Source organism: Plecotus auritus (assembly GCF_963455305.1).
Source record: "Plecotus auritus genome assembly, chromosome: 1".
NCBI lineage: Eukaryota > Metazoa > Chordata > Mammalia > Chiroptera > Vespertilionidae > Plecotus > Plecotus auritus.
In genome coordinates, this window is record NC_137770.1 from 192,292,496 (window position 1) to 192,315,921 (window position 23,426).

General features: G+C 43.2%; 1 protein-coding gene across 1 annotated transcript; it reads left to right on the forward strand.

Annotated features, from left to right (window-relative positions):
* The first annotated feature begins 6,038 nt into the window (after positions 1 to 6,038).
* On the forward strand, positions 6,039 to 23,187 carry COQ2 (coenzyme Q2, polyprenyltransferase). The gene is made up of 7 exons (XM_080663843.1): positions 6,039 to 6,315; positions 13,050 to 13,216; positions 13,656 to 13,777; positions 16,564 to 16,649; positions 18,216 to 18,349; positions 20,434 to 20,622; positions 22,625 to 23,187. The coding sequence occupies exons 1-7, from the start codon at positions 6,063 to 6,065 to the stop codon at positions 22,787 to 22,789; spliced, it is 1,116 nt and encodes a 371-aa protein (XP_080519969.1). The 5' UTR covers positions 6,039 to 6,062; the 3' UTR covers positions 22,790 to 23,187.
* Positions 23,188 to 23,426: the final 239 nt, after the last annotated feature.

The window sequence follows — 23,426 nt, forward strand, 5'->3', positions numbered from 1 at the left end:
TTTCCAAAGGTCAGGGCAATGTCTCATTGACTTGATGCTTGAGATGTCTTTGTTGAGTTTGGGAATCCAGATGAAAAAGACAGGAGACTGTTAAAAGATAAACTGAGGCATTTTAAGACTTTATTTAAGCATGTATCCACTTGAATAGGGCGGTGTCAGACAGGAGCGAGGGGGAAGACTAATATAGAGAAAGCACGGAAGCAAAGAAGAAAAATGCTTTAATTGGCTATAGCTTAAAGCCTAGTTGGCTATTTGTGATTGGTGGTCCTTAGCATTCTGATTGCATACCTTTGAGGAATTTACAGGCATAGGTTTGCTTCTGTAGGCTGCCAGGGCATTAGAGCCATAGCCTAATAAGCTTCCTTGTTTAATTAATTTAACAACACAAATGGATGAAGATGACTAGATGATCAGGAGGCCCCTCTAGTGAAATGCAAAAATTGAACTGGAACGCATGGTTTTTCCTCTGGGCAGGATGCAACGGTGAATTCCCCGGTTCTTGTTCTGATGGATTTGAAGAATGAAGCCACAGACAAAAGGTGATAGGTGAAAAGTACAGAGACTTTATTGCAAGCAGACACTACCTCTAAAACCTAATTCTAAATTCTAAGCCTAAGACTCGGTCCCTCCTGGACGGACAGAGGGGCCCCTGAGCAGGGTGACCACTGCTTTCTTGGTCTTGAGGCATTAAATGGGCTGCAGTTCTTTGTCGGAACCTGACCCCTTCTGACTGATCCTTTTGCTATGTAGAGTTAGTTTTCAAATCTCACAGCCCACGTGGTGTCCCCCACCTTGTCTCCTCCTCACCTTGTTGGTTGGAGTCACTTTAGATTTATCTTATAGCTCTCCCAGTTGTGTTGGCAGAGAAAGCCTTACAGCCCTCCCAGCTACTCAGGTCAGGGCTATGATTGGCCTAACTTATGGTCACTTTAACTGCTCAGGCCCGAGATACCCCTGTCTGTCTTTGGTCTATGGCTGTTTTAATTGCTTAGGCCAGATATATTTCTATTTGCCTGTGGCATTTCTTTATTCTCTGTACAAGTAAGATAAACACCCTGGCATCGTCAATTCTCTATTATGTATTCCTTCCCATGGACTGTTTTTATTCCTGAAACTTCCTAAACCTGCCTAATTAAGCTAGCTAGCTAACCCTTTCACCAGTAATGCTGACCCTTGGCCTAAATATTTTACCTGTGATGTAACCACATGAGGTACCCTATGAAGACCCAAACCCTCAGAGTGCCGTTATTTCAGGGCCAATGCAGCCTGCAAAGCACTGCGTTGTCTTTCAATAAAATACGGTTGCAAAAATTCCTGTCCTTCTGCAGCAGATCCCATCCAGCAAAATTCTGTAATTTTTATAACTGGGGGAGGATAGGTAGGAAAAGTCTACTCTAGATTTTGGGTCTTCGAGAGCTGTCATTTTAGAACTGTCCTCACCCCCAGAGGCAGGCTTAAAGTCATAATTGAAATATTTATCTGACATCAGTCTATTTATTATGGCTGTAGAAGATTTTTCTTAAAAGTGAGCCCATCTGGCCCTGGCCAGTTTTGTTAAGTGGTTAGAGTGTTGGCCCTTGGTCAAGGGCATGTACCTGAATTGCAGGCTCAATCCCGGCACCAGTTGTGGTGCATGCAGGAGGCAACTAATCAATGTGTCTCTCTCACATCGATGTTTCTCTCTTTCTGCTCCTCTCCTCCCTCCCCTCCACTCTCTCTAAAAAAATCAATGGATTCAGGCCAGTATGGCTCCATGGTTGAGCATCAACCCATGAACCAGAAAGTCATGGTTCAATTCTAGATCAGGGCACATGCCCAGATTGCAGACATAGAGACAGCCAATCGATGAGTCTCTCTCATCATTGATGTTTCTATCTCCCTCTCCTTTCCTCTCTGAAATATCCTATCTAATAAAGAGGGAATATGCTAATTGACCCTCACACCATCACAAAGATGGTGGCACCCACAGCCAATAAGGAGGAAGTATGCTAATTGCCCCACCCTCAAAGTTGGCAGTGCCCATAGCCACAAGATGGTGGCGCCAAGTCCCCTCAGCCCCGCCGGGGTGGCAGATGCTTCACACGCCTGCCTCCGGAGTCCCCCAGTCCCTTCAGCACCCCAGCCACCCAGGGCCAGCCCAAGGTGCAGGCAAGCCTCAGATGACGGCTTCCCAGCCACCCAGGGCTGGCCTGAGACCCAGGCAAGCCTAGGATGGCAGCTGCCCAGCCGCCCAGGGCCGCACAAGGCTCAGGTAACCAGGGCCGGCTGAGGCTTGTGCTGCCTGCAGTGGCAGCAGCAGAAGTGTGATGGGGTGTCGCCTTCCTCTGATCACCGGGTCGCCTCCCGCCCCTGAGGGCTCCCAGACTGTGAGAGAGAGCAGGCCGGACTGAGGGACCTCCCTCCAGTGCATGAATTTTCATGCACCAGGCCTCTAGTCTATAATAATAAAAGCATAATATGCAAATTGACAGAATGGCTAAACAGCGGAACGACCTTCCGGATGACCACACTATGACACCAACTGGCGCCAGGCCAGCCAAGGCAGGTACAATGTGATTGGTCGAGGGCCCAGCCATCGCACCATGATCGCCCCACAGAGGGAGGCCCAGGCTACCTGGCGGCAGCACTGCAGTGGGTAGGTGGGGCCTCCCTCTGCGGGGCGATTGATCACCGGGCTCCCGGACTGTGAGAGGGTGCAGGCCAGGCTGAGGGACCCTTCCCCCTCCATCCATGCACGAATTTCGTGCACTGGGCCTGTAAAATATATATATATTTTTTAATCAGTGTAAAAAAAATATCATATCCTCGGGTGAGGATTAAAAAAAAATTGAGCTCATCTGTTTCCAACTGCTTCAGGGTGTGACTGCTCAGTCTCATGCTTGGAGCCCGTCTTCTATTTTCACAAGAAATATCCTGAGTCCAGTGACCTGATTGCAAACATTTACCTGACAGTTATTTTAAGGAAGGCAGGTGAAAGAGAGTTTATGCAGGTAGAGTTAGGACTATAATTGCTATACCTTTAAGTCCTCTTTTGACTTCAGTGTACATAGTGTGTGTGTGTGTGTGTGTGTGTGTGTGTGTGTGTGTGTGTGTAATATTGTAGTATAAGAAATATATTTGGTCTTTGTCTCCAGTTCCTGACACAAAGTTCCTAAAACTCTTGAAATTTCCTGAGTGGTAGGAATGTTTGAAGGGACTTTTGGAAAGTCCTGAAGGATGGGAGCTGGTTGCCAGAGGAACCATGTTATTAGAAGGCTGGAACTTTCAGTCCCACTTTGACTTTCAGGGAAGGGAGAGGGATTAGAGATTGAGTTCAATCATCAATGGTCAATGATCTAATCAATTGTGCCTATAATGAAGCCTCCATGGAACCTCAAAGAGATGGGGTTCAGAGAGCTTTAGGGTTGGTGAAACACTGGAAGTGAGGAGAGTGGCTTATGCTAAGAGAGGGCATGGAAGCTCTGTTCCCTTTGCCACATACATTGCCCTAGATATCTCTTCACCATCTGGCTATTCCGGAGTTAATATCCTTTTATAATAAACTAGAGGCCCGGTGCATGAAATTTGTGCACAGGGGAGGGGGGCTGTCCCTCAGCCCAGCCTGCACCCTCTCCAATCTGGGACCCCTTGAGGGATGTCCGACTGCCCGTTTAGGCCCGATCCCGGTAGGATTGGGCCTAAACGGGCAGTCAGACATCCCTCTCACAATTCAGGACTGCTGGCCCTCAACTGCTTGCCTGCCTGCCTTCCTGATTGCCCCTAACTGCTTCTGCCTGCCAGCCTGATCACCCCCTAACCACTCCCCTGCCAGCCTGATTGATGCCTAACTGCTCCCCTGACAGCCTGTTTGCCCCTAACTGCCCTCCCCTGCAGGCCTGGTCACCCCTAACTGCCCTTCCCTGCAAGCCCAGTCCCCCCAACTTCCCTCCTCTGCCAGCCTGGTCACCCCTAACTGCCCTCCCCTGCAGGCCAGGTCGCCCCCAACTTCCCTCCTCTGCCAGCCTGGTCACCCCTAACTGCCCTCCCCTGCAGGCCTGATCACCCACAACTGCCCTCCCTTACAGACCTCATCCCTTCCAACTGCCCTCCCCTGCTGGCCATCTTGTGGTGGCCATCTTGTGTCCACATGGGGGCAGGATCTTTGACCACATGGGGGCAGCCATCTTGTGAGTTGGAGTGATGGTCAATTTGCATATTACTCTTTTATTAGATGGATAGAGGCCTGCTGCATGGGTGGGAGCCGGCTGGTTTGCCCTGAAGGTTGTCCCGGATCAGGGTGGGGGTTCCCTTGGGGTGTGGTGTGGCCTGGGTGAGAGGGCTGTGGTGGTTTGCAGGCTGGCCACGACCCCCGGTGACCCAAGCGGAGGCCCTGGTATCTGGGATTTATTAATCTTCTATAATTGAAACTTTGTAGTCTTGAGCGGAGCCAAGCCTTCTGCTCACTCTGTGGCCGCAGCCATTTTTGTTGGGATTTATTTATCTTCTATAATTGAAACTTTGTAGCCTGAGTGGAGGCCTGAGCCTGCCAGGGTGTGTGGAAATCTTGGCTTCCTCCATTGCCGAGGAAACCCAAGCCTCCTGCTCGCTCCGTGGCCACAGCCATCTTGGTTGGGTTAATTTGCATACCCACTCCTGATTGGCTGGTGGGTGTGGCTTGTGTGTGGCAGAGTTATGGTTAATTTGCATATTACTCTTTTATTAGATAGGACCAGTAATTTATTAAGCAAAATGCTTCCCTAGTTTCCTGACCCACTCCAGCAAATAATCAAACCCCAGAAAGAGGTCTTGTGCTCCTCCCAGCTATCACCAATAACTCAGCAGCACAGCTAATAACTTGGACTTTCCACTGTCTTCAGCAGTTGGGGGAGGAGCAGTCTTGTGGAACTGAGCCCTGAATCTGTGGGATCTGCTGCTATGGTCAGTAGTGCCAGAACTGAGTTAAATCATAGGCCACCCAGGTGGTGTCACAATTGCTTCATAGGTGGAAAACCTACACATCTGGTGTCAGAGTGGAGCGGTGTTGTAGTAGAATATTAAGAATAGAGGAAACACAGAAAAAAGTGTGTTTGTTTTTTTCCTTTACAGGGTGGGGCAAAACTGGGCTTACAGTTGTTCATATGGAAAATAATACAATAATTAATAAATAATAATACAAGAATAAACTCTGTGTTTCGCATACTCACAACTGTAAACCTATTTTTGCCCCACCCTTTATAATAAAATTTCCCAGTGCCTTTTGATCCCTCTGTCTACAATTGGTGAACAAACAAGTTGTGTGCTAGTTTTGTAGAATTATCAAGGACTGCCCCCTCGCCAACACCACTGGGGACTCAAGATATCACAGCATCACTGTTTGTGTTTTAAGGAGAGGAGTCTGAAGACTATCTAATTTCCAGTAATACTAAAGTCCAGATGAGTGACTTGCCCATGGTCACTCAGGAAGTGGTTAAATGGGATAATACTTGCAAAGCGCCTACAACGGTGCCTGGCACACAGTGCTATCTGATTGCTGGCTAAGATGAGAAGTGAGAGCCATTGGACTGTTCTAGCTGAGGCTCTTAGCTTTCCACACACTCCATGCCTCTCAATCATACCAACTCCTGTGAATTGACTGTAAGTATGACTTTGTAAGGAACGTCCCTTAACTTTGAGTACGGTTTTAACTTACATTCTTGGATTTGGCTGCTAGGGATCCTTTCAGCTTTAAAAAAGGAAACCCCTGTCTTCGAATCAACATTTGGGGTTCAGTGGGTTTTATGCGTGTGCTGTTTGTTTTTTTGTTTGTTTTGCTATAACCGTTCCGAACGAGTAAACACTATCCTTTCGTATTTGCTGAGAAAGCTGATAACAGGAATTCCTTTTACGCCGAGTACCTAGGGGACCCCCTTGCAAGTTAAAGTGACCAACATAACTCTTACTTCACGTCACTCAAAAAGCTCCAGCCCGCCCCTGCCCAGACGGGACTGACCGAAGGCCTCTCGCTGACGTCACCACGCTTGCCAACCCGTGACCCGACGCCCGGGAATGACGTCAGGCCCGTGCGGACCACGCTTACCCACGCCATGCTGGGCGCCCGTGGCGCGGGGCTCGCGTGGTGCCTGCGGGCCGTGGCGCGGGCGGGGCCGTGGGGCGCGCGCGGCCGCTCCCTGGCCCTGGCGCGCGCGGCTGGTGCGCCCCGCCCGGGGGACCGGCCGTCCTCCGCGGGGCCGGGACCGCTCCGGCGTCGGCTCAGCCTGTCGGCCGCGGCGGTGGTAGACTCGGCGCCCCGCCCTCTGCGGCCCTACCTGCGCCTCATGCGGCTGGACAAGCCCATAGGTGAGTGCGGGCGCGCGCGGGCGGCGCGAGGCTGGAAAGGCAGCACCTACGCCGGGACGTGGCCGCCAGGCGCGGGGTATCCTGAGACACCCGAACCCGGCGACCTCAGAGGGGCGTGGCCTGCCTTCATGCCCCTCTGAATCCCGAGCGTCTGAGCCCGGCCAAAAAGTTCGCTCATTCCACAGTCCTTGTTTAAGGAGTGAGTCGAGCAGAAATCCCGGGCCGTGTCCCTGCCTCGCACAGACTTACAGTGTTGTAGCACTTGCACTTACTTTGCTTATGTTTGATCCTTCCCGTAATCCTGTAAGGCTCCCCAAGCAAATAAGCCAATAAAGATGTTGAAGAACGAAGGCTCTTCCGCAGAGCCAGAACAGATGAAGGTAGTGTTTTGATGCTGGGGTTCTAGTTCTTTGCCCTACACCACCCTTGACACAGATTTAATTCATGTGTGCCCGCTGGTGTGGCTCAGTGGTTGAGCGGGGACCCAGGAACCAAGAGGTTGCTGGTTTGATTCCCGGTCAGGGCACATGCCTGGGTTGTGTGTTCTATCTCCATTGCGGGGGGGGGGGGGGGGGGGTTGCAGGAGGCAGCTGACAGATGATTCTCATCGATGTTTCTATTTCTCTATCCCTCTCTAAATTCAATTTTTAAAAATGTTTTTAAAAGATTTAATTCATCTGAATGCAGTGCGTACTGCACTTAGGAACGAACTGCCTATCAGCTCACAGTCGCCTCTGAGGATTTCCCTGCCCTTCCTGTTTAAAATACCACGCATGCCGAAACCGGTTTGGCTCAGTGGATAGAGCGTCGGCCTGCGGACTCAAGGGTCCCGCGTTCGATTCCGGTCAAGGGCACGTACCTTGGTTGCGGGCACATCCCCAGAGGGAGGTGTGCAGGAGGCAGCTGATCGATGTTTCTCTCTCATTGATGTTTCTAGCTCTCTATCCCTCTCCCTTCCTCTCTGTAAAATATCAATAAAATATATTTTAAAAATAAAAAATAAAAAAAAAATAAAATACCACGCACTACCTCACTCTACCCCTTCACCCCATTTTTTGTTTTTGTAGTATTCTCCATTAACAAACCTTATGCATTTATTGGTTTATTGACTTCTCCAATACAATGTAAGCTCCACATAATGGGATTTTTAAAATCTAGTTCCTAGAACAGAGCTTGGCAGTAGCATTGAGTGAATTAATAAATTCCTACAATATCACCTAGCTTTAGAGACAGAAAGAGCCATAGAAACTCCTTGCTCTCAAGGAACTCCTAGTCTAGTTGAAAAAGCTGATATAAGTGTTACAGATAGTAAGTACATCAGGAAAGGCCAGTAATTACTGTGGACCTTCATTGCTGGAAAAAGTCAAGAAGAAAGTGTAACTCTGAGGACAGGTAGATTTTGCAGAGGAGGATAGTACTTGATTGGTGGGGGGAATATTTTTGCAAAATCCCCAAGATAGAGTGTTGTTGGCACACTAACAATATAAGCTGACCTGGAACCCTACATGGGTGTAGAAAATAGTGGGAGTACCGGTTGGTTAAGAGCTGGACTGAGAGCCGAAACCGGTTTGGCTCAGTGGATAGAGCGTCGGCCTGCAGACTGAAGGGTCCCGGGTTCGATTCCGGTCAAGGGCATGTACCTTGGTTGCAGGCACATCCCCAGTGGGGGTGTGCAGGAGGCAGCTGATCGATGTTTCTCTCTCATCGATGTTTCTAGCTCTCTATCCCTCTCCCTTCCTCTCTGTAAAAAATCAATAAAATATATTTAAAAAAAAAAAAAAAAAGAGCTGGACTGAGAAAGGATGGACCACTGGTGAGAGCGGGGTAGAGGCTGAAATCCATGGCAGTGCATAGAAATACATTCAAATGTAGCTACATTTTTTTCCACCTTTGCCCAGCCACGACCCCAGGGTAGGCCTTGTTTTTGGTATTCTAGGTTTATGCACTACCTATTTGGGATCACAGTACTAAGAGTTTCTAGCAATCAGCAATTACAGTATGCAGGCAAAATAAATGATAGGCACAGCCCTGCCATCATGACCCCTTCCATATTGGGGCCAGATACAAGTTGATAGGCATAAATTTCCAAGCCCATTTCTAATCTGAAGCCTAATTATTCTGTTCTTTGAGTCTGTGTCACAGAGCTTCAGTACAAGCATCCAAGACACATCAACAGCTGTTGTTACGCCCATTTCTATAAACCTTTAGTTCCTTCTACTTTATTGCCTAGACCAGTGGTCGGCAAACTCGTTAGTCAACAGAGCGGCAAACTGTGGCTCGCAAGCCGAATGTGGCTCGAGAGGCGCAGTTTGCCGACCACTGGCCTAGACCAACCCATAATAAGAGATTATAAAGGGATTATTCATAAAGTTCTGGAGCCAGTCCTCTTAGGTTTGAATCTTCACTCTGCCCATTTGCAGGACCCCAATTAAGTTACTTTACCTCTCTGAGCCTTCATTTCTCATTTATAAAATGAAGATACTAATAATACTGACTTTATAAGGTTGTCATAAGAACTCATTACTACATGTCAAACCTTTAGAACAGTGCCCAACATAATTAGCCATTATTACTTGAGAAGTGGGAATGGAGAAGTTTGGGTAATACTTATATGTACAGTATATTGAGAAGAGACCAGTCTGCATGCTTCAGTTCTAAATAAGGTGATGATTGCAAGATTTTAAGATAACTTATTAGTAGTTCTCTGTGTTACAGTTCATTCAACAAACATTATTTGAGCCCCTGTGTGTATGCCAGGAACATTAAGTTGGTAGTGGTAGAATCCAGGTTTGATATTTCTTTATTGAAATTCTTTTGTGGGGTAATTTTATGTTCATTGTTTTACTTTGTTGAAGCTTGATCTTGTTACTCTTCATAAATGAAAATGTGTTTTTTGTTTTTCAGAATGGATTATTTCAAATGGGTCACAAACTATATTATTTTAGGAAGTTTCAGCAGGTGGCACTCTTCCATTAAATTGGTGGTGTAATTTTTTACTGCATTTATGGGTGATTTTGTTGTCTTAAAGATAAGGTGTAATTCGTGAATGACTCGTTAGAGTCCATTAGGCTCTTTTGTCTTTCCATCACCTGCCAAAACTTGATCATTTTATTTAACCTCCCAGAGAGGTTTTCCTTTTTCTATAGTAAACATTTTTTTTTTCTGAAATGTACCTGGGTATAATAAGAATAGTACCTATCTCATAGGTTTGTTGTGAGAATCAGGTATTGTATGACAGCACCTGGCACGTAGTAAGCACTATATATTTTGTAATATTGTTTGTGTTTTCATCACCAATATCGTCTTCTCATAACAATGCTGAAAGGTAGATATCTTTACTCTCATTATAGAGGACAAAGAATGGACCTTGAAGTTTAATATACTGTAGTATCTGGTGTCATTTCACTTACTAGTAGCAAACATCAAACAGGAGGTCTGACTTTCTCCTTCAGTATAGGAACCCTCCTCTTCTGTAAGGGCCACCTACAGATTCATATTAGTAAGTGAATATGTCACCTATAATACAGACTTCAGGCTAAGAAAATTTTGTTCTTGACCCAAAATGCTATAGATGGTTACACATCTTTCTCTAGAATTATTTTTTAAGTGGAACCTGCAGTTCTAATTGCAATTGTGAAGTGATGGTTTTTCTTTTCTATTGGGTTAAGATTGGGTAGCTACTCCTCTGTCCCTCGAAGTTGTAAGGAAGATGTTAAACCCATTGTTTTAACCTCTGCACATCTGTTGCCTCGTGTATAAAATAGGTATAATAATAGTGCATATTTTATAAGGGTATTTTTGAGGATTGAGTTTATACATATAAATCATTTTTTTAAAAATATGTTTTTATTGATTTCAGAGAGGAAGGAAGAAGGAGAGAGAAATAGAACATCAATGATGAGAGAGAATCAATGATTGGCTGCCTCCTGCACATCCCCTACTGGAGATCGAGCCCGCAACTTGGGCATGTGCCCTTGACCGGAATTGAACCTGGGACTCTTCAGTCTGGAGGCTGACACTCTGGCATTTCACATTCAGTGGGGAGTTCAGAATGAGTTGCCCAAGTTGTGCCTCTGTGGTATGGGGATTACAGTATATTTTTTTTAATTGATTTTTTACAGAGAGGAAGGGAGAGGGATAGAGTTATAAACATCGATCAGCTGCCTCTTTCACACTCCCTACTGGGTATGTGCCTGCAACCAAGGTACACGCCCTTGATTGGAATCGAACCTGGGACCCTTGAGTCCGTAGGCCGATGCTCAATCCACTGAGCAAAACCGGTTAGGGCAGGATTACAGTATTTTAAGCTGAAGGTAATCGAGACTTTGCAGAGTCAAGAGAAACTTTTACCTTTCCTTTAAATTTTAAATTGAGGGCCTTGTCTATAACAAAACCAGAATAACTTTTTATGACCTATTTAGAGGGCAGGGCAAACATCTAACTACTGAACATCTGCTCTTCTCTTTTTTTTTTTAATTTTTAATTTATTTTTTATTTTTAATTGTTTGAAGTATTACAAATAGTAGTACATATGTCTCCTTTTTTTTTCCCCCCATTGACCTCCCCCCGGCCTCCCCTTCCCCCCAGTACATGCCTTTACCTGCCCACCCCCCCAGTGTCTTTTATCCACTGGTTATGCTTATATGCATGCGTACAAGTCCTTCGGTTGATCTCTTACAGCCCCCCACCCCAACCTCCTCTGCCTTCCCGCTATTGCTCTTCTCATCAATCTGTGAATTAACCCCTTCTAGAGTTCTTTTGAAAGCCCCGGAGTTCTTACCTCATTCCTTAGCTCAGGGTGTCATATATATGTCATTTTACCGTCTCTCTCTGAACCTCTCGTGTATGTGGGAGTCTCTGCCTCTTTCATGTCTGTGGAGTTCCTGTACACATGTATGTAATTAAATTTGGTTATTTTCTCTTGTTAATCTGTCCCATGTAGATGTAATTATTAGGCTAGCCGAGAGAACCAAGAAGAGTAGAGGAAACTTTATTCCTCCTCCACATTAGCTATCGTTATTCACTTCTGGACTGGCCATTTCTCACTTGTAGGCGTTCCTTGCCTTTTCTGCTGTGTGAGTTTAAGCCCCTTTGGAAAAGCCTTTCTGAGTTCTCCCTGTTCTCTCCCCAGTTAACTTGGGTGGCACTGTTTTATGCCTTTGTAGGACCCTGTGCTTGCCCTGTTGTTGAACTGATCTGTTTTACAATTGTTTTAAAACTGTGTTTCTTCCTTTTGATTTATAAGCTGTGAAAAGGCAGAAACCAGCTCTCAGTCACCATTGTATTTCCATTTCCTAGCATAGCCCTAGCACAAAATATGTGCTTTATTAAGATTTGCAAATGAATAAAACTTAAACTTAATGAAGCTTAAACATGATTATAAGGATTTTGTCATTTGATCATTTCTGTATAGGATCTTTCTTTTTTTTAAAAAAAAATATATTTTTATTGATTTTAGAGAGTAAGGGAGAGAGAGAGATAGAAACATCAACAATGAGAGAGAATCATTGATCAGCTGCCTCCCACATGCCCCCATTGGGGATCGAGCCCACAACTGGGCATGTGCCCTAACTGGGAATCAAACCATGACCTTCCTGGTTCATAGGTGTACTCTCAACCACTGAGCCACGCCAGCTGGCAGGATCTGATCTTTCTTTAATCACATGTCTTGTTTCTCTTATATTGTTAAATATGGAAGGGAAACTCAGAATTTGTCTTCAAAGTACCATATCTAAATTTCTTTTGAAAGTAAGATAACTATTAAAGTTCATGTGTAAAATCTCTTATTCATATAACCCCTTATTTATGGTTTAACTTTCTGCGGTTTCAGTTACCCACAGTCAACTGTGATCTGAAAATATCAAATAGAAAATTTCAACCCTGGCCAGTGTGGGTCAGTTGTTTGGGCACTGTCCCATGTACCAAGGGACAGCTGACCCTGGCACTGGGGGTTATTGCTGGTAATGCATATGATACAAAATTCTGAAGGTACAGAAGTGTAGAGTGAAAACTAAGTCTTTCAGCCAATCAGTTCCCTCCCCCAAGACGAGTTTCTAATATAGCCTTTCTGACATGGTCTATGAACATACTAACATTCAAATGTATGTATTTGTTTTATATGTGTGTGTGCATGTATACACACACACGTGTATTAAAAATTTTCAGGTTGTCCATAAGGGTTGGACCATTTTGTAACCTCATCAGAAATACAGTATTTGACTCTCCAGGTATATTGTCAGACTTTGGGTTTTGCCATTCTGATGGGTGAAAAATGTTACATCAGTGTAATTTAAATATATATTTCTCAAAGTTCATTATCTTTTTATATGTATAAGAGCCATTTGTATTTCTTTTTGAATAGTCCTATGTGATATGAGTTGCAAATTAATCATCCCATTTTTCCCCCCCTGTATTTTTAAAAAATGTTTTTATTGATTTTTAGAGAGAAGGAAGGGAGAGGAGAGAGAGAGAAACATCTATGTGAGAGCATAACATCAATTGCACACACCCCACTGGGGATTGAGCCTGCAACCAAGGCATGTGCACTGACCGGGAATTGGACCAGCAACCTTTTGGATGCCCCAACTAACTGAGCCACACCAGCCAGGGCTATTGTACCAGTTTTGTCATGTTTTTGAGTTTGTGTTTTTTACTTTGGGATGTGGTGTTTAAAAAAATGAAAACAATTAACCAACTTGAATTTGTACCTTTTTTGTCTTTTTATTTTTGTTTAGGAACATGGCTGTTGTATCTGCCATGTACCTGGAGCATTGGGTTGGCAGCTGAACCGGGCAGTTTTCCAGATTGGTACATGTTATCCCTCTTTGGCACTGGAGCTGTTCTGATGCGTGGAGCAGGCTGTACTATTAATGACATGTGGGACCGGGACTACGATAAAAAGGTAGTTTCGTCATCGAAAGGAACAGAGAGGCGTCTCTAAATTCCGCAGAGTAACATGCTTCCCACGTGATATTAGCCTTATTTAACATTCACTGCAATTTTTTTTTCCTGAGAATTCATATTATTATTATTGTTTCTCTTTTCTCTATGGAAATTGAACATACACTTGCTAATTACTAGATAAGGAAGTCGCTTTGTTTTGTTTGCTTAGGAATGGGGATGGGAGACAGAAAGGAGAATGAGTGGTGGGGAATTTTTGTTCTTTTCAAAACTGCTTTAAAATACCAACTTTTGATTCTTGGCAGTATTTCCAAAGTTGACTTCACTTTTTATTCATATTTCTGCCTTAGTGCTTACCATGGACCAGTCTCTTGATGAAATGTTTAAATAAATGATTGAGCCATTGTGTGAGGCTAAGGTATCTATTTTTATTCATTAAGGTTACAAGAACAGCAAACCGCCCAATAGCTGCTGGAGACATTTCAACTTTTCAGTCCTTCATTTTTCTCGGGGGACAGCTGACCCTGGCACTGGGGGTTCTTCTGTGTCTGAATTACTACAGGTATAGTAAATGTGTTTTTCTGTAATCATATATAAAATATCTCCTTTGAAATGGAGGAAATAGAAGTAAAATAAAATTGAAATATCTTTATCATAAAGCTGTTTATTGGCTACATATTGAGCATCTGTAAGTTAGCAAGTATAAATAAATCACCACACATTGTCAAATCAAGTATGTTTTCATCCAAAGGAATTAAGATAATCGATCAGCATTTAATTTATCCTGAATCACCTTTAGTACTTACACTGCATGTTCCTAAGGTTCACAAGGCACTTTATAGGTTTTCTAGGTGCCTGCATGTGTGTGTGTATATACTCGTTTATACAGGGATGAGCAAAAGTAGGTTTAGACTTCTTCACAAAAGAAATAATACAAGAATAAACTTTCATGTACTTATAATGGTAAACCTACTTTTGCCCACCCCTGCATAATTTTATTTCAGTGTCTCTGAAGTAGATAGAAGCAGAAGTGGTTATAATTCAGTGCCTCTGAAGTAGATAGAAGCAGAAGTGGTTATACTCATTATGCAAAAAGAGGAAATGGTCTTTCCCAGTGTTAGGTTCCTAATCCAGAATAGATGAAAAAAGTGGAAGGACTCATTTCTGTATCTCAAACACAGACAGAATTAAACTTCTGTGCATTAGATGGCTGTTTACAAAGTGCTTCAATAAGAGAAAAAAGAGGAGGTCGCCAAACAAGCATCCTATCTAATAAAAGAGTAATATGCAAATTAACCATCACTCTGCTACACCCACAAGCCATGCCCATCAGCCACGCCCACCAGCCAATCAGGAGCAAGTATGCAAATTAACCCAACCAAGATGGCTGCGGCCATGGAGAGAGCAGGAGGGAGGCTTGGGTTTCCCCGGCAATGGAGGAAGCCAAGCTTTCAGCACACCCTGGCCAGCCCATTCCAGGCTACAAAGTTTCGATTATAGAAGGTAAATAAATCCCAACAAAAATGGCAGCAGCCACGGAGCTAGAGAGAGCAGGAGGCTAGGGTTGCCCCTGGCGATGGAGGAAGCCAAGCTTCTGAAGCCCTGGCCTGCCTTGGCCTCCGCTACAAAGTTTCAATTATAGAAGATAAATAAATCCCAACAAAAATGGCTGCGGCCACAGAGTGAGCAGGAGGCTTGGCTCTGCTCCAGGCTACAAAGTTTCAATAGCAGAAGATAAATAAATCCCAGATACCAGGGCCTCCGCTTGGGTTGCCAGGGGGCGTGGCTGGCCTGCAAACGACCACAGGCCCCTCGCCCAGGCTGCCCCACACCCCAAGGGAACCCCACCCTGATCGGGGACACCCTTCAGGGCAAACCAGCTGGTCCCCACCCATGCACCAGGCCTCTATCCTATCTAATAAAAGAGTAATATGCAGATTGACCATCACTCCAACACACAAGATGGCTGCCCCCATGTGGTCAAAGATCCTGCCCCCATGTGGACACAAGATGGCCACCACAAGATGGCCAGCAGGGTAGGGCAGTTGGGAGGGACCAGGCCTGCAGGGGAGGGCATTTAGGGGTGACCAGGCCTTCAGGGGAGGGCAGTTAGGGGTGACCAGGCCTGCAGGGGAGCAGTTAGGCATCAATCAGGCTGACAGGGGAGTGGTTAGGGGGTGATCAGGCTGGCAGGCAGAAGTGGTTAGGGGCAATCAGGAAGGCAGGCAGGCGAGCAGTTGGGAGCCAGCATCCTGGATTGTGAGAGGGATCCCAGATTGGAGAGGGTGCAGGCTGGGCTGGAGGACAAACTCCCCTCCCCACCCCCCCACCCCCCGTGCACGAATTTCGTGCACCGGGCCTCTAGTTATCTTATAAAGACTAGACTTAATTATATATGTTGCCCTGCTACCATCACTCACATGAACACTTTGGAAGATTATTCCTGGAGGGGTGGTGTTAGGTGCCCTTTGAGGTACCTAAGAATGAACATCTTACGTTATTATCCTTTCATAGGGCTTTGTGTACCCTCTTCTAGAGAAATAACACCCCATTGTACTGTATGTGGAGGGAGGGATATCTTGACTCTGATTCTCTGTTAGGACGATTCTGATTCTCTGTTAGGATGTCTGTTTCTAGCTGTCTTAACACTTGAATATAAAATTTAGAGAAGCAGTAGCATGTGGTAATAAGTTGGACTTGGAGTCAACCTGCATTAGGTTTGAATTCTAGCCCTGCTACTGACTAGCTGTATGACAATTACTTAATCTCTTTTTTTTTTAAATATTTTTATTGATTTCAGAGAGGAAGGGAGACGGGGAGATAGATAGAAACATCAATGATGAGAGGGAATCATTAATTGGCTGCCTTCTGCATGCCCCCTACTGGGGATCGAGCCCACAACCCGGGCATGTGCCCTTGACTGGAATCAAATCTGGGACCCTTTAGTCTGCAGGCCAATGCTCTGTCCACTGAGCCAAACCTGCTAGGGCTACTTAATCTCTTTGAGCTGTAGTTTCCTCCTCTGCAAACAACAAGTAGAATTAAGCTATCTGCCTCTTAAGGTTGTGGTGATGATTATAATGAGTTAACATATGTAAAGCAGATAGAGCAGTGCCTAATACATGAAAGCACTACATGTGTTAGCTATTGTTATTGTTTGGTTATTTTGTAACACTTAAAATATTTTTAATCATACTTTATTCTTATCAAAGTCCAGGAAGAGAATTTTATATAACAAAAATAATTTTTAAGATAATTTATTTTCCCAGTTAGTGTTACTCTCATCTTATTTAGTGATTTGTAAGAGATGGTGATGTTAATCTTTCTAATGGTTTTTCTTGATTTCAGTATAGCTCTTGGAGCAGCATCCCTACTTCTTGTCATCACCTATCCACTAATGAAAAGAATTACATACTGGCCTCAATTAGCCTTGGGTGAGCTTGAATTAACTGTAACTATTTCTTGTGATACCCCAAACTATATTTTTAGATATAATACACATGCGTACATACATGTACAATGTGGCAGATAAAATGTCAAGTCAGTCATGAAAATTTCCATACCAAGAATAGTTTTTCTTTTTTTTTTTTTTTGAAGAAAGAAAGGAAGGGAGGGAGAGAGGGAGGGAGGGGGAGAGAGAGAGAGAGAGAGAGAGAGAGAGAGAGAGAGAGAGAGAGAGAGAGAGAGAGAGAGAAACATTGATAGATTGCTTCCCTTATGTACCCTGACTGGGGATACAACCTGCAACCTATGTATGTGCCCTGACCAGGAATCGAACCTGCGACCTTCTGGTGTACAGGACGATGCTCCAGCCAACTGAGCCACACCAGCCAGGGCAGATTTTCATATTTTAAAGAAGGACACTTAGCCATTTCTGACATACTATACTATTGGTTAAAAAATCTTGAATATTTAATTTTCCGAAATGCTCTTTTAAAAATCTAGGTATGTCATGAAGAAAAACATTAGCTGCCTTGAGCCTACCTCTCTCATTAACTGGTTGATCTAGCTGCCCTGAAGACTTTGGGGACTGGCATAGAAAGCACTCCAAGCAGGAGAACATGGGTTCAAGTATGTGTGACAGCTCAGCCGCTTCTCAGGGATCCCTTTCTGTGAAGCCTTCCTTAGACTTCCCGGGAAAAAGTTATAGCACTCTGGGCTCCCACAGCCCTCTGACAAGACACTTACTCATTGCAACAGCATCAGTTCAACAAGAAGATATTGAGAGCCTCCTCTGTCTCCCCAGTAATAAACTGTAAGTGCCTAAAGGATAAAGCATTCATTACATTTGAATGGCTCAGCATCTCACATAGCACTTGACACATCACAGGAATTCAGTAAATGTTTATTAGTAGAAAGAGAGGTAGATAGGAGGTAGGTAAGTCAAAGTCTTTTGCAAAAATATCTACTAGTCTTTTATTCCTAGAGTAATCTAAAGTGTTCCTAAAACTATTTTAGTTCTTTGAGATTTTCCCCCCAGTAAATAAAAGAAGAACCTAAAGCTACTCCAGAAATTGATTTGAGGCTGACTGCAAAGTTGTGGTGGAATACTATTTTTTTCTAAGATCCTCTCATTCAATGTGTTTCTTTTTATTTAAAAAAAATCTTACCTAATAATAGACAAACATGTAAATTGACTGTACCTCCGCTACACCCACAGCCAATCAGAGTGAGTATGCAAATTAGAAGGCCAAAGATGGCGGCGGCCCAGCTGCTCCAGGCACGGAGTGGCCTGGCGGGGCAGGATGCCTGCTATGAGAGGGAGGACGGCGGTGGGGCGGGGGGCGAAGGGATCTACAGGAGCAGAGTGCTACAGCGAAGACAAGACTGCTTCTGTGTATGCTGTTTTCTAATACGTTTCTTCCTTGAGAATTAAAGGAAGAAACGTATTAGAAAACAGCATACACAGAAGCATTTAATACAAGCTGATGCCCCTCTCCCTCCCTTTGGAATTCGGAAGTCCAGTTAGACTTTTCCTCTTTCTGTTTCACTCCTTGTAGGGTTCACTTTTAATTGGGGAGCACTACTTGGATGGTCTGCTGTCAAGGGCTCCTGTGATCCATTTGTTTGCCTGCCTCTTTATTTTTCTGGAATTATGTGGACTCTAATATATGATACTATCTATGCCCATCAGGTAAAGAAACAACATCTTTTTTCTTTAGCTTAGTTGTTTTGTAAAAAAAACTAAGAATCAAACTAAAGGGAAAGTATTTTTTTCTAAAAACATCATTCACACTTCCATGGTACCAACAAAATATGTCTATTTCATGTGCATGTATATTTACCAAAGAGATCAGCTCATTTATTTTATTTATAATAATTTAAATAGCATTTACTATATGCCAGGCACTGTTTTAAATACCTTGCAAACACTAATTTAACTCTCATAATAACCTGAGAGGAAGGCACTTTTATTATCCTTATTTTGCAGATGAGGAAACATGCCTGGGAAGTAATTTGTCCGTGTCACACAGTTAGTGGATGGCAGAGCTGAGATTCAAACCCAAACAACCTCCAGGGTCTGTGCTTTTAAGCACTACCTTTTCCTGCCCTTCTGTTGATGCCTCTAATCATTGCACCAGGCAGCTTCTTTACCTAGTATAGGTAATAAATGTTTTCCTAGATTTTTACCTATTTTTGTCACTAACACTTTTAGACTGGGTAATAATACATCATAGTTTTTTTAAACAATTTGTCTATTTTGGCCATTTCAGTCGTTTCTGGGTTTTTGCAATTAGAAATAGTATTGTTTTAATTACTAATGTCTTTATGACTATGAGCTTTTCAGGTAAATTTTTAGGAGTGGTGTTACTTAAAGAACATAAATATTTTCATAGTTTTTGTATTGCCTTTCCATAAGTTTAATAAAGAAAAAACTTTTAAAATTTTTTCTGGGTTTATGTTCTTAATTTTCCTTTTATGTTTATGAACTGTGAAAAGGATTTCTCAGTATTTTTATGACTATGTGTTCTCAATCATTTACTTAAAGAATATGTCATGATTTAATGAAATTTTGTTTCTAATATTTTAGTCTGGATTTCATCCTGTTTTCTTTCATTAACCCCTTCCCCCCACCACATTTGTATTATCTTGAAAAAGTTGTCAGGTCTATAATCAGCCTCGTTTCCTAAAGTGAAACTTAGCTAATAGTTTAGAGGAGATGCCTGTACTTTTTGCAGTAAGATCTGGAACCAGTGGTTAGGATAGCTGTATGCCAATTAGGTTAACTTCTTCAGTAAAACACCATATACTCATTGACACTTTGGTAGTCCACATGATTAAAGATACAGTTTGCACTGGAACCCCACACTCATTATTATTTGTGTTTGGGACTACAAAAGATAGCTGTCTGCCTACAGGTGCCTGCAGAGTTCAGTGTGCAGCCTCTGATATCACAGGACCATAATTACAACAGCATATAAGTTTGCTAGAGGAAACCAGCCAGCTAGATGGGAGTGTTTCATCAAATCTTAAACAGAAAGGATTTGATGGGAGAGGCTAGGAGTAAATTCAGTTAGAAGAGAAATGTAAATGGATGTTGTGTAGTAAGTGAGCATTTTTTTACATTTGTGATTTCAACAAGATTGAAACTAAAATGTAAGGAAATTATTAAGACTTGAGAACTCTGCAATAAGGAGCTCTATGAAGAATTTGAGTTGAGTTTTACTTCTGATGTAGTAAAACTGTAGTTAAAAGTCAATAGGGTTATAAGAAGTACAGTGACATGTAGAGATAGAGCTGGAAGAGAATTTTAGCAGTAACATTTAACTTGGCTGTACATTCATTACTGATCATCCCATGTTCCAAATTATTCATCTTTCACAGCTCATGGTGTATCTTTATGGTTATACTAGAGGCCAGTGCACGAATTCGTGCATAGGTGTGGTCTGGCCGGGCTGGCCAGGGGGAGGGGATGCGGGAAGTTGGCCGGTCAGCCTCGCCCCTGATTGGGGTGGGAGGGGGCTGATTGGGGGAGGGCCTGCAGGCAGTTGGCCGGCCCTGTCCCCTGGTCGAACTCCCGATGGGACAATTTGCATATTAGCCTTTTATTATATAGGATATAATTGTTCTTTAAAAGACAGTGTCCTCTGGAATTAGATAGTAGTGATGGTTGCACAACCTTATGAATATACTAAAATCACTGAATTGTACACTTAAAAATGGTGAATTTTAGGGTATGTCAATAAAAGACAATTTCTTATTACTTTCTGATGTTAGGACAAGAAAGATGATGCTCTGATTGGCGTGAAGTCCACGGCACTGAGGTTTCGTGAAAACACCAAGCAATGGCTTAGTGGCTTCAGTGTAGCGATGCTGGGGGCGCTGAGCCTGGTGGGCATGAACACTGGTCAGACCGTGCCCTATTACACTGCTCTGGCTGCTGTTGCAGCCCATCTGACTCACCAGGTTTGACCACCTTCTTATTTTTTCCCCTCATTCTTCCTTGCTATAAATTATAAATATTTAAATGAAACAACCTCTGTGTTTACCAAGTAAGGTACTTCTTGCACTGCCTTGAACTGACTTGAATCGCCCCCTCCCCTACCCCATCTTACCATATAAAAGAGCTATATTATTTAAAGAGGTAATCTAAAACTAAATGTACATCTTTCCCCCTCTGATTTTTCGGGAATTACTTCTGGAAAATTTCAGCAACGTCTGAAGGTTGTGGGTTGAATTGAATTACTCTGAAAGCAACTGATCAACACAACTTCACTTTAAAATGTGGGCTTCTGGTGATGCTTAGCAAACTGATTATTCATAGGTTTAGATCCCCCTGGTACAGAGACCAAGGCTGGATAAGTCATGAAATTATAGCATGCCTAGATCAGTGGTCGGCAAACTGCGGCTCCCAAGCCACATGCGGCTCATGAGCCTCGATTTGCCGCTCTGTTGACTAATGAGTTTGCTGACCACTGACCTAGACTCTCGATTCCAATAATTATAGGCTGTTGTTGTTCCTTGTGATTAAGCCCCTATCCCAGTGGTCGGCAAACTCATTAATCAACAGAGCGGCGAGCCGCAGTTTGCCAACCACTGGCCTAGATAGTAGGGAACTGTCATTTCAGGATATGTCCCCAGAACCATTGCCTCTACAAGCTGATATTGTGAATCTATTTTATTGACTTGTGTAAAATGAATGAACTAAATCTAATTTTAATTTAATAGATTGATGCAAAAATACAGTCCATTAGCAACCAGTGTTTTCTGTTATTTTCTTTGAACAGAAGTTACATTTAGATGATCTGTTTCATATAGATTATTGCAAGTTATTTTTCAGGGTAAGCAAAACTTACAGAACATGGTGTGAAGGAAACCCTACGTTGCATCACCTTCATTGTTTTTCTCACTAGGAAAGCTAAAACATACGAATTGGTGATTCTCCAGGATTCTCAGATCTTATCGTTTTCTTCCTTAGAATTTCCCAGCATCCTCTTTTGGTCATAACTCAACTCCACAGAATTGTCATCACCAGTTGATTATCTGGTCAGGGTAATGGAGATTGAGCAATATTTAAGCACCTGGATATCAGTGGAGAAAGGCAAAAAATTATGAGGATAATCACAAATGTTATAACAAATATTTGGAACTCACTTTATATTCTCAATTGCATTTGTGGTCCTCTCTCCAGTCCTTGATACAATATTTTAGGGTGGACATAGCCTTCCAGTATTTGTAAAGAAAGGAAATCATGATGATTTTAAATCTGCGGGCCATAATAACCAGAGTTGGGAAAATGCAGGGGGATGCTGATGCTTAAGCCTAGGGAAGGGTAAGACAGGGACATGAGACTTTGCTGATACAGCTGCAGGACTGCCATGGAGAACAGGAGTATTACTGTCTTAGGTCACCAACTGCAAATATAGGTTACTAGGATTCCCTTCACTATGTGGGGATGGGAGGGAGATTTACACATGGATGGGGGGTATTTTTTATTATAAATAAATGGGAAGGCTCACTACAGGAATTTAGTGGGTGAGGACCAGGTATATTAAATATCAGCGCACTAGATAGCCCTGCACAGTAGAGTTGTCCTGGCCAAATGTGACTTGTTCTCTTGTTGAGAAACATTTTTCTGAAAATAAAGCTAGAAATGGAGGGTAGGAGCTATAGGAAGCAAATTTTAGATCAATCAGTGGAAGGAAGAGCTTTCTAAGTAAAGCTGACAATGGTATGGGTTGCCTCTCAAAGCATTCACACACCCATCATGGGGAAGTTTTTAGGATGCAGCTTAGATGATACCCAGTGATATGGTAGATCTGTCTACATTGGGGAACTGTTTGGGGTGCATTAAGGGCTTCCCATTGCTTAAAATTATATAACAGAGTGCTGATATCTTCTCTAATGATGTGTTTGTGATGCCAGCAAGTCCATACTGGTACTAATGCAGCATTGTGTTCTTTTACAGATTTATACTCTAGACATTCACAGACCTGAGGATTGTTGGGATAAATTTGCCTCCAACCGAACAATAGGACTAATCGTTTTTTTAGGGATTGTCCTCGGGAACCTGTGGAAAGAAAAGAAGTCAGACGAAACAAAGGAAAATATAGATAGTAGAACAGAAAATTAGCAATTGAAGTTTACCTAGGAATTTTTTAATTAGACTTTTACAAAACACTCAGGTCTTGTTACTGCATAATTAGATTTGAATAAGAGTCTTACACTATATGTTAAAGAATAAAGAATCAGAAGATGAAGACTTCAAGCATATTCGCCTGGATTTTAGTTCAGCTATTTACCAGCAAAATTCTTCCTCTGTCACAGACACCTGGGACTCATCAGGATTTGAGATGACCTTGAGTATTTAAGTTGATGCATTCTTCTACTCCTTATAATTCTCATCTGTGGTTATGGGAGTTATATGAGTTTGGGCACTTTAAAAGAAACCTGACATGTATTTCATCTAAATGTCTTCAAGAAAAATGGACTCGTTTTTTTAGGGAAAAATTAAAACTGCCACAGAAAGTTGGGCCTTATTGTTCTTTATTTTGACCTTTCCTCACTGCCAAAAGCTGGTTAAGGGTACTTTCCTTTACCCCTTCAGAATGTTCTCAACATGGCTGCTGAGTGAAGTTCTTGCAACCCATGTAAAATGTCTTTCCTCCAGGATCTTCACGGGACACTCAGTACAAACTAAAGTCCTACTCCCTGCCAGGCCTCCATGATCTGGCCTTGTCTGTGACTATTCTCCTCACACTCCTTTTCAG

Bases quoted from the DNA above. Each gene is read 5' to 3' on its own strand.
- COQ2 (XM_080663843.1), top strand. From the start codon at position 6,063: ATGCTGGGCGCCCGTGGCGCGGGGCTCGCGTGGTGCCTGCGGGCCGTG. The intron at 16,650-18,215 runs GTGAGCTTGAAT...CACTCCTTGTAG, and splicing joins CTGGCCTCAATTAGCCTTGG to GGTTCACTTTTAATTGGGGA. The intron at 20,623-22,624 runs GTTTGACCACCT...GTTCTTTTACAG, and splicing joins CAGCCCATCTGACTCACCAG to ATTTATACTCTAGACATTCA.